The following is a 12103-nucleotide window of genomic DNA, read 5'->3' as shown; positions in this document are numbered from 1 at the left end:
TTAAATAATGAATTCAATTTCAGAGCATTGAAAAGGTGCACTCTACATTATATGTAAAGTTACTCCTAAATTCAGATAAATAAGTGGTTTAATATCTGAGTCCCATTTCAAAGTATCAAATAAGTCATATCTGTCCCTTTTTCAAAGTATCTTTAATCTAGCAATTTATTCCACTTCAATAATTTACAAGTGGGGGAAAGTTCTATGCAGTACAGTGCAGCAGAGTATTTTACTAATTGTAAGGTGAATCAATGTGTACTTGGAGTGAGTCTATCCTATGCATATAGAAATACATGCAACAGAAAGAGGAAATTTCCTACGCAATTGTCAATGTTAGAAGGAAATTCCATGTGGGCTTTGCAAATGCTGCCTCTTAAAAATATCTGCTGAAGCATAATCAAGGTCTAACAGGATTTGAAATTATGTATATGAAAGTTCATATTTTCACTAGTTCTATCATAGAAAAAATATTAGTGGCATGATTGAGGAAACCTTCCTATGGGACAGATAATTTGCAACATACTTCTTTTGAAGAACAGCATTTGTATGATGATTTCTATCCTACATAAAACAACCTGAGCTTGACATCTAGTCACTTGCCCCATATAAATCTGCCTTCACACTGATGACAATTTATGGCCTCTCCTGCCTGCTTAATCCCATCTCTTCTACCTAAAATGCTTAAGTAACTTTTTGAGTCTTTGGGGGTATTTGTGGCTAGTTGTCGAATGAAAATCAAAAAGAAAATGCTTGTTTTTTATTGGTTTTGCATGTATATGTTATTTTAACAATAAGATTCCAATGCACCTGAAATCTGAAATCTCCTCCCCCAAATTATACATACATATTTACACTGAGATATAGAGATTAGGAAAATCAAATTATTTATTGACCAATTTATTGCCACATTGTAAATAATTAAATAACAGGCATCTCCCTTTTTTTAAATGTGTTTCCCTACATATATATATTTCTATATCTATACATAACTACCATATCTCTTCTATTTACCTTTATCCCATGTAGGATTTCATTGAGTAGTTTTATCTGTTTATCTTTGGTCTTCGTTTGACTTTTCTATTTAATAGAAAAAAATGAAAGCACAATTGACAAAAGTTGTTAATACACTTAATTACATGGCCACAATTATTATTTTAAAAATATATACTCTATTTCTTCATTTTTAGTATAAGATTTAGTTAAAGGAAACCCTTTTACAGTATGCTCCTATTGATAATGTTAGAAAGTAGTTACAAGTACATGTTTAAAAATTTAAAGATAATCAATAGTAGAATAAAAGCAGGATGTTACTTTCCAAAATTGTACTAAGTATATTTATTTAAATGTGAATTGATTAAAATTGAATAATGAAATAATAAATATCCATTTCCTATTAAAATGTGATACTTCTTTTTTTTATTCCACCATTTATTGAGTCCTTCCTATCAATCAGGCACCAGAGATAGAGAGAAAGGCATGGTTGTTGCTATTAAAGAGCTTACATCTTAGTGGGAAAACAGACATGTAAAATCCTTGGGGAGACAGTAGAACATAGTGATTAAAATATGGTTTAAGCGATAATGTAGATTTGGGTTCAAATTCTGACATCATGATTTCAACAAATAACCATGTAATAATTATAGGTGAGTCACTTCTTTCCTTCTATCTCAGTCAGTTTCCTTAAGGCATAGATAATAATATTTTTCTTGGAGTTATTATAAGAACTACACATCACTTCTTGGCCTTTTGGCTAAGATCAAGTGTAGAACTATATGGGCTATTATATGAAAGCAAGTAACACATTGCCTGTTACATAGTAACATGGACCAAAAGGTAGCTAATAATAATAAAAGTGATAGATAGTGACAAAAGTAATTGAGAAATTTAAAAAAGTGAGAAAAATACAGTACTATGGTAGTATATATGCTTACTAAGATTTAGCTGAATTTAAAACTGTGTGATGACTGTCTTCAAAAGGGTTTAAACTGTATATCAGTATATTTTGTTTAATAAGAGAACCTATGAGTTTTTTCATATAATTTTTTGTGGGTTTTTTTAATAAATTTTTAATTTTTTTAAACTATAAAAACAAACAAACTCAAACATTCTTAACAAATGATCTTTCCATTCTACATATATAATCAGTAATTCACAATATCATCACATAGTTGCATATTCATCATGACAATTTCTTAGAATATTTGCATCAATTCAGAAAAAGAAATAAAAAGACAACAGAAAAAAATTCATACATACCATACCCCTTACCACTCCCTTTATTGATCACTAGTATTTCAATCTACTACATTTATTTTAACATTTGCTCCCCCTATTATTTATTTTTATGCCATATCTTTTATTCGTCTGTTGATTAGGTAGATAAAAGGAACATCAGACACAAGGTTTTCAAAATCACACAGTCATATTGTGAAAGCTATATCATTATACAATCATCTTCAAGAAACATGGCTACTGGAACACAGCGCTACATTTTCAGGCAGTTCCCTCCAGTCTCTCCATTACATCTTGGATAACAAGGTGATATCTATTTAATGTGTAAGAATAACCTCCAGGACAACCTCTCAACTCTGTTTGGAATCTCTCAGCCACTGACTCTTTTTTTTTGTCTCATTTCATTCTTCCCCTTTTTGTTTGAGAAGGTTTCCTCAATCCCTTGATGCTGAGTCTCAGCTCATTCTAGGATTTCTGTCCCTCATTGCCAGGAAGGTCTACGCCCCTGGGAGTCATGTCCCACTAAGACAGGGGGAGGGTGGTGAGTTTGCTTGTTGTGCTGGCTGGAGAGAGAGTCCACATCTGAGCAACAAAAGAGGTTCTCTTGGGGGTGACTCTTAGGCCTAATTTTAAGTAGGCTTGATCTATCCTTTGTGGGGTCAAGCTTCACATGAACAAACGCCAAGGTTGAGGACTCAGCCTATTGCTTTGGTTGTCCCCAGTGCTTGTGAGAATATCAAGAAATCTCCACTTGGGGAAGCTGAATTTTCCCCCTTTCTCACCATTCCCCCAAGGGGACTTGCAAATACAATTTTACTCACTGTTCAAATCACTCTGGGATTTATTGGGACATCACTCTGGATGAACCTACAAAATCTTATGCTCTACTCAAGGTTCCATGTACTTACGGTGTTCAATTAAGCTATCCACATTTTTTAAATTTTCTTAACTACTGACAGTTTGGTTTTTTTTCCACAAAATTTTATTTTTACAGGAATAAAAATAAAGCTTTTTATGTCATAAACAGTTATTCCCTTGAGTGTTTTTAGTACTTGGGGAATTAGAGGAATTAAAATTTGCATTTTCAAATACTGGCTTTCTCTTTTTACAAAGTAATGATTGCATATGTATTCAAATATTTAATAATTACCATAATATTTTATAATTATCATTGTCTGGATATTGTTTATTAAGGATTTCCTCCAATATCATTCCTACTTTTATGTTATATGTAATAGCAAATGTTTTTATGTCTTATAAAGAACAACTTTACACATTAATGCTCATAATATTGAATTTCCACAATTTAAAGCTGCATTTCCTGTTCAGTATATTTGTGTATAATATTGGAGTCACTTTAAAGTTGTTAGGGCTTCTGATTAAGATTCCAACAATGTATTTTCATTCCTAATAATTTGATATTAAACATCATTATTTTAATAACCTCTTTTTAAAGGTCTTATAATTATAAGCAAACTCATAGTCTTAAATCGTAATAATAGTTCCATTTTAGAATTACCTGCTATATTCCAGTTCTCCTCTCTAAAGACTACTCATTATTTGATAATTATTTGAAAAATTTAGAAAAATATAAAAGAAAGTAAAAATTCTTATCACTTAAAAAGCATTAAAATAATAAATGAAAAATGCCTCCTCCATCCCCCATGTAATTTCAATTCTATAGGTAATTATTCTTAAAAGACTGGTGCTTTACCTCCAGATTATTTATATGCTTATACAATACATTTATAGCTATATCTACCTAGATATATTTTTTATCTCTCCATCTTTCATACATATTTACATAGGTATGTTCACTTTTAAAAAATTAGATTTTTGGTATGTATCTGTAAGTGTGTACTTATGTGCACGTTTATATCTTTAAGTTGCTTCTTTCGTAATATGCATATGATGTACACTTCAAAATCAATTCATATATACTATTCATTATGGATCCATTTAAAATAATAGAATATGTTTCATAAGCAGTATGCCTACTTTGTGTGTTAATTTAACCTGTGGAGACATCTTTCTCCTCCACTACAGTTTGATTTCCTTCGAGGCAGCAAATGATGCTCTTTCTCTTTTCCTACAGTATACCATAGTACAGTGTGTACATGGTGTGATATCAAAACATAGACTGTTAGTACAATGAATGACTGACTACACTGAATGTAAAGGAAGAAAACTACAGTTGATTCAGTTAGGCATTATACTATTCACATGTTGTATAAAGTCACTTCTTGCTCACTTCAGCCACTAGAATCCTCACCTCTTTAAACAAACTAAGCATGGCCCTACCTGTGGCCTGTTGCACACTAACCCCTTGGCATGACACGGTCCTTCCATCAGTCACCCACATGGACTTGCTCCCTTACTCTGTTCATGCATCACATCCTTATAGAGCACACTCCTGTCCCAACAGGTAAAATGGTGCCCTTCATTACTCTATCCCCTTATCCTAATTTGTTTTGTGTTCCTACACATACTTTCACTGGCATTGGGTTATAGATATGCAACAGAATTTTTTAATTTATTGACATGCTTGATATCTCTCCTCCACTAGTCCCATGATAGAAGGGACTTGTCTGTTCTCTTGTAATTCCTGTACCAGGTACAGTGACTGGCACAGGATAGATGCCTAATAAATATCAGTTTAATGATGAATCATGATAAATTTGGTTTGTTTCCATTTATAAGTACTGTTTCCCTATATAGATAATTAGCTAGATGGTTATTGTCAACTCAGATCAGAAAACTCAGCTTCAGTCTGACATAGGCAACAAACCACAGTCATTTTCTTACCTTCAGGTTTTTTACTCTAGCAGCAACTAAAGCATTTAATGGTATAACAAGCACAAGGACTGCAACTCCTGCTAACACTGCTGGACCCAGCTCTTGCCAAAGAAGTGATATGGCCATCAGGATTTGAAAAGGTGCTGACCAGAGGAGATTGAGGTTTGCTGTCAAGTCCATGAGCTGCTGGGCATCTGCTGACATTAAGTTGATAATTTCCCCAGTGGAAAAATTTTTTCGAGAAATACTAGATAAAAGTAGGGCCTGGAAAAAAAAGAAAGGCAAAAAATTTTAAAGCATTCAGTAGACCATGAAGCATCTGTGTAGCAAAACCATGGTTAATTTTAATATATTCAGGAAAATATACAAGGTTATTTATGTATTTGAGCTACATATGTAATATCAAGGGACATGATATTTAGATGAGAAAAATACAATTATTGATCAAAGTACACATCTCAGAATTCAATATGTATTAATAGAGGGTAACACTTGGGTTCCCCAACAAATATGTTTACGAAGAACCCTCTACAACTTACTTGCAAAGAAATCTATTCTAATTGCAATAAGGCTCCACTCCATTTGTTGGCATTCCTATAATGCTAAAACATCTAAATTTATCAACACAAAGCACATAAGTGAATCAATGAACATCTAACACTGCTAGAAACAGTGGAAAACTTAGAATATAGTCTCAATTCTCAAGGAAATTATAAGCTAACTGTGGAGCCAGACTACACACACCTACACATACATACACAGGCTCCATGCATACTTCATAAGTGCAAAACCTGCTTATAAGGGTCATGGAAATTTAGAGAGAGAAGACTATTGGAGAGACTTCACGGAGCAGACGGAAATACATCTTTATTTCCAAGGCCCAAGTCTCATTTTATACCAGCCCATGTTATTTACTATCTGCATAACGAATGCAATATCCCCACAAACACTATAATAAGCAACTTCTTATGAAGAAGGCTAGTATAAATCCCTTTATTTAATTCCCCTCCCATTTAAAGTTTCTGGTGAAAGGTATAACTGCAAAAAAGAGTGGGGAATTAGTATCTGTACTGAAAATCAGGCATAATGTCCATTCATATGTCAAGAATTTTGAGGAATTTCCACTAATTTGACTTAAAGAGAAACAGGATTGAGAGCTGGGCTAACAAGAATAAAAGAGGTATGGAGGTACTCGAAATCTATTGATTCAATAAAAGAAAAATACACAGGCAAAGGAAAAGTCCATCTGGAAAATAAGCAGGCAGACTCCTCAGTAGAGCTGCTGTAACACAGCCTAGCTTAAAGCAGAGGCAGTTAATGAAATGCAGGGCATCACACGGCTGACCGTGGGGAGGACACAACCTTGGCAACTTCACAAGGTGCCAGCATCCCCCTAGCATAGTTTCCATTTCTGCACAGTAAAGTGGAGACTTATGTGCTCCATTTCTGCAGTTGTGCTGCTGATGCAATAGGATGACAACTTTCATAAGTTGTTCCTTCACTGGTACGTGTGTGTATATGGGGAGGGGGGGCAGTGTTTAAATATTGCAAGTGACTTGTAAGAATTTGCTTATGTTTGTTCATCGTGGGCACTGGCTTTTTTTATTTGGTCTGCAACCAAACTCCTTTCAAAATTTCTGGTTTGTTCTCCACACAAAGGTAGTTGAGCAAGAAAAATCGGACCATGCCATTTTCCTCCTTCCTTCTTCACTCAGGATAAAGCTAAGGATCTTTAACCGCTTTTCAGAAGTGATGGGTATGGCTCTTGCCTCATCAGTGCACTTGCATCTTGCGTGGCCTTTCCCACACTTTCTCGCCACCATATTTTGACGTTTGCTGTTCTCTTGGACTGAAATGCTCTACTCTGCCTTGCCATTTACTCCTAACTCTGTCCCTGGTCTTCTGACCCAACAACTTTAGCTTAACTGTCACTTCCTCAATAGAGATCTTCACTGGAGATCCTACTATGTGCTGGGTACAGTGCCTGTTATAATAATAACTGAGAGCAGATTTATTTTTTTAGTGATTACTATTTGTCCACAGCGTTCTAAGTACTTTACATGCATTTTTCATTTAATAAAACAAACCCTATAAAATAAGTACTATTAATATTCCTATGTTGCAGATGATGAAACTGCATAGAGACATAGAGAAGTTAATTTGCTTCCAGTGCCACAGGAATTATATCTTAAGAAATAATTTAGGGCAAGCCATGGTGGCTCAGCAGGCAAGAATGCTTGCTTGCCATGCCAGAGGACCCGGGTTCGATTCCTGGTGCCTGCCCATGTAAAAAAAAAAAAAGAAAGAATTTAAAATCATATAAGGTTCCTTGTGCATAAACAATTGCACAGTGAAAAACTGCTAACACTTCAAATGACTGACAATGAGCAAATTGCAGGGGAAGTCTCAGGCACGGACTCAGCCATCTCCTAGTCCTCATCTACCCCCTTTCTCTTTTCCTAGGTGCACAGATGTTCCAGTTTGTTTCCATTCTGCAGCCCAGGGGGGAAATCACAGGTCAAAAAAAAATCTGAAAGTACAGTTAAAATTACAAGTGCACTTACAAAAGACAGGCTAAGCCTACTTAAAATTAGGCCTAAGAGTCACCCTCCAGAGAACCTCTTTTGTTACTCAGATGTGAACTCTCTCTCTAAGCCAACAAGGCGAGTGAACCCACTGCCCTCCCCACTACATGGGGCTATAATGTGGGACAGAAATCCCAGGATAAGCTGGGACCCAGCATCAAGGGATTGAGAAAACCTTGATCAAAAGGGGGAAGAGAGAAATGAGAAAAAGTAAAGTGTCACTGGCTGAGAGATTTCAAACAGAGTCGCGAGGTTATCCTGGAGATTACTCTTACACATTATATAGATATCCTTTTTCAGTTTATGGTGTATTTGAGTGGCTAAAGGAAAGTACCTGAAACTGTAGAGCTGTGTTCCAGTAGCCTTGTTTCTTGAAGATGATTGTAGGAAGATATTAATGTTTACATTGTCACTGTGTGATTGTTAAAACCTTGTGTCTGGTGCTCTCTTTATCTAGGGTATGGGAAGAGTAAAAAATAAATAATAGGGGGAACAAAGGTTAGAATATATTGGGTAGGTGGAAATATTAGTGGTCAATAGAGGGAGGAGTAAGGGGTATGTATGAGTTTTTTTGTTTTTCTTTCTATTTCTTTTTCTGGAGTGGTGCAAATGTTCTAAAAAATGCTTATGGTGATCAATTATGTGGTGATATTATGAGCCACTGATTGTACACCATGTATGGAATGTTTGTATATTAAGAATGTTTGCATTTATACGTTGTTTATCAATAAAAATATTTTTAAAAATTATAAGCATATGCACCTAACTTTAAACCTAACAGTACCACTCGTGGGACAAAAGAAAAATATATACAAGGATGTTTTTACAGCACTATTCACAGTGGCAGAATAAATTATATTACAGACACAGATAGAATGTTATGTGGCCATTAAAGAGGATTACTGGAGTTATACCAGAGAAAAGGTGAAATTTTTTATTAAGAAAAGTAAAATAGAAAAAAAGTTGTTTATTATGTGATCCAAACTTTGGAAAACAATGAAATCTCTGATAAAGAAAAAATAATGGAACTATATTATAAGTGAAGGTGATAAGCAAGAAGAAAAAAGGACAAGCAAATGAGAAAAAAAAATGCCAAGAGTAGAAAAAAATACAGCACACATCAAACCATCTCTTCTATACATTTATGTAAACTTATGTTTGTATATATGGACAAACATATATAAAATACAATAAAAAAGATTACAAAAAAAAGAATTGAAAAAATATTTATAAGGCACTCTCTCAATATATATCTCATGATATATTATAAGCAAACAATAAATGCAAAACACTGTATGACAAATATGTATATTTACATGGAAAAACAGTGGAAGAAAATATACCAATAAATATCTCTGGATTCTAAAATTATGGATGGTTATTTTCTCTTTTACATTTCATGCATTGTATATATTTTCTTCAATGGATACAAGAAAATAATCTTTAAAAATTAACTACTTTCAGACTATTATAGATGAAAGGGCACCATATAATTGGATGTTGTTCTGCATGACATTTTTAACATTAGGAGAACTGATTTTTCTTCCAATATCTTTTCCTGCCAAGTAATTCTTTGCATTTCTGAAAGGGACAAAATCCAAAAGCCATGAAGGACAATTTAGATACCATTTATTACTGCTCTAAATTAAATAATCTAAACCACCACTTTGTTACATGACAGTTGGAAAGAATACTGCAGTATGACACCACTAATTGCAGCGGATACTGCAACATGTTTTCTGATTATCAAGTAGAAAATATTTAAACTAATAAAAGGTTAGGACTTGAACACATCTTTCTGGGGAACACAAATCATTCCATAACAGACACAGAACAAGTAACACCTGAGACTTTCTCTACTCCTCAAGAAAAAACTACATCAATCTTAGACCAGTTTTATCCCACTTCAATAACAAGTCCTTGATGAGGGAGGTCCAACTTCAGATTAATATGGGACATCTAGGACCTGCTAAAAGAGTCACTCAGTATCTTGAAGGTCTTTAGATATCATAAAAATCTGATGCTAAAATCTATAAAGGATGCTGAAGAGACATGGAACAGCCTTAATTAGCTCCACAGGGAGAGACTCCCTTTGTAAGGTAGATAGAGGATAAAAAAAAGACTCAAGGAAAGGTCTGCCTTATATTACTGCCCACCTGCAGGTCTTATCCCGGTGTGTGAGTTGATCCTAACACACAGGTTACGTCTTCCGCTTCTTGTTTGATGGTGCCTGGAATTAAGTCATAATCCCTACGGCAAGACCCTCTGAGTTGGATGAATTGCTGCTCTCCTTTGACCTTAAGTGTCCTTCGTTGCTAAGCAATCTCCAAGTGACCACAGGTTTCACCCTTGTAGTCACTGTTTTCTTATCTTACCTTCAGGTTCTTTTGCCCCGTAATAGGCTCTCCAGCAACACCTGAATTACCTTTTCATTTGTGACAGTGTGCTCTATATTCTACTGCAATCTACTCCTTTCTACCTGTTAAGCCAACCAAATCCCCTATCCAAAATCTAGGCACTAAACATTGAATGAAATACTCTTCCATATGGACCGCACATCAGAAAAAATGGTTGGAGTTTAAATTGTTTCCTAGATCCTCTGAAATATTGCCTGAGTATTTGGATTCCTCCAAATTTACTGCCTCTGGAATTAGGACTGAGACAGCCTGTCTGGCCCAGTATGTGAGCTGTGCTCTTGACTTCCTGCAAAATCAGTTACCATTTCCTGAATCAATTGGCCCTGCATCACTTCAGGATCCCTAAAACCATGCCATGCCCCCATGCTGGTACAGTATAGCAAAATGGCCTGTGATGTCTCACGCCCAGCTTAGTCCAAATTCTAATACTTCCTCCCACTTACACAAATTCTACTACTCTCGCAAAGATCATTCCAAGGCTTCTTTCTTTGTGAAACCTTCCTTAATTTCATGGACACTTCAGGATTTCCTGCCCATCTGATCTCCTATAAAATTTATTCAGTTCCACATCTTTATTATGTATACTAATCCTTTTTCCCAACTCATTCATTCAGTCAGATATCCAACTTCTGTACAAATACATGAAAGTTACTGACACAGATGATGAGGATACAACAGGTGAATAAGGTTCTATTCCAAATCATTGAGAGCACAGAATTTACAGGGGAACACTGAATGAGAGCACACAACACATCTGTTGATTGAATAACTTATTGATAAATATAGGAAGGAAAGAAATTCTTCTATTGTTTCTAATTATGATTTCAATAAAAGGTTATAATCTGGCTCTGGATGGTAAAAAGGTGGAATTTGTATTGAATTATCAAGATAGAACAAATTTAACTTTAGGGCTATCTGCAGTATGAGATGTGGTCAGGTTTTGGGGGGTAAGGCTTAGAATGAAAGAGAAGCAGACAGTGAAGGTACAGAGAAGGATGACTTTGTGACATGGAAAAATGATGCAGACTATTTAGAGAAGAAAGGAAAAAGCAATATGTGAACTGAAAATGATGGTGAAAATAAATTTTACTGACACATAAATACAGACATTCATAAATTAAATATCATTTACTTTCTAAAGAGTTAAGTGACAAAAGAGAAGACAGACATCATCACATAATTTCACAAATCAGCGATGACTAAAAGTTGCCGAAACTACAAGGAGAATACACTACTGAGAAATTAAAAGATTCCAGCTGGCTCATTCATGAGTCAAATTTCTTGCAAAACGAAACTAATGGAGAGGCAGAGGTGGGGCAAGATGGCAGCATAGAAAGGTGTGGAATTTAGCTCATCCTCCAGAAAACTAGTAAACAGACAGGAATGGTACAGAACAATTGCTAGGGGAACATAGTGACTGAATGCACAGTGTATGCCCGTCTGGAAGGGTGAAACAGCTGAGATTCTGCACAGAATCTTAAGTGCCCCAAGCTGCAGACGCTTGCGCCCCTCTCCCACAGGCACAGCAGGCTGGTTCCCCAAGGGAAAAAGAAACAGACTTTACTAGCAGCAAGGACTTAACTCAATCCAGCTAAGTGGAATTAACTAACAAATTTTGACTAGCTACCAGGCCCCCAGCACGAATAAACTTTAAAAGAACTAAGAGTTTTATCCCAGCAGAGAGGGGATGGGGCTGATGGAAAAAAAAGAAGCTTTTTCAGTGAGACAGCACAAAATATTATAAATGGGCTTGACCCCAAGAAAAGGGGGTGCATACAGCATGGAAATACAGAGAACCACGTACCAAGTCAAGCTCTTGATAGCAAACATGAGGGGTCCAGTCCGACTCTTAAAACACTTTTCGCTTTTCTTATTTTTAGCTTCTTAAGAGCTCAGTAGATATAACTGGAAGCTCTCCCAGGCCCCACCACTGCCCCAACCAAGGCATATCTGAGAGACAAAGAAACTAGTCACTGAAAATTCCCCATCTCTTAAGAAAGACATAAAATTACAGATCCAAGAAATGCAGTGCACCCTAACCAGAATACACCCAAACAGACATACTCTAAGATA

The 12103-nt window shown here is 35.4% G+C and overlaps 1 protein-coding gene across 2 annotated transcripts in view; it reads right to left on the bottom strand.

The window, feature by feature from the left end:
- LOC143648531 (multidrug resistance-associated protein 1-like) overlaps nt 1-12103 on the bottom strand; it is a 93376-nt gene that overhangs the window by 57108 nt on the left and 24165 nt on the right. Inside the window, exons 1-3 of one of the 2 annotated variants that reach the window (XM_077118721.1) lie at nt 7948-8039; nt 5038-5292; nt 1012-1077 (exon numbers count right to left, since the gene is read on the bottom strand). In XM_077118721.1, the coding sequence (XP_076974836.1) occupies nt 1012-1077; nt 5038-5232 (261 nt within the window). In that variant the 5' untranslated portion in view covers nt 5233-5292; nt 7948-8039. Of the gene's footprint in view, nt 1-1011; nt 1078-5037; nt 5293-7947; nt 8040-12103 lie in introns of those variants that run through there. The other variant, XM_077118720.1, reaches the window with a different exon arrangement.

This window comes from Tamandua tetradactyla, chromosome 10, assembly GCF_023851605.1.
Source record: "Tamandua tetradactyla isolate mTamTet1 chromosome 10, mTamTet1.pri, whole genome shotgun sequence".
Lineage (NCBI taxonomy): Eukaryota > Metazoa > Chordata > Mammalia > Pilosa > Myrmecophagidae > Tamandua > Tamandua tetradactyla.
This window is presented reverse-complemented; position numbering and strand designations above follow the sequence as displayed.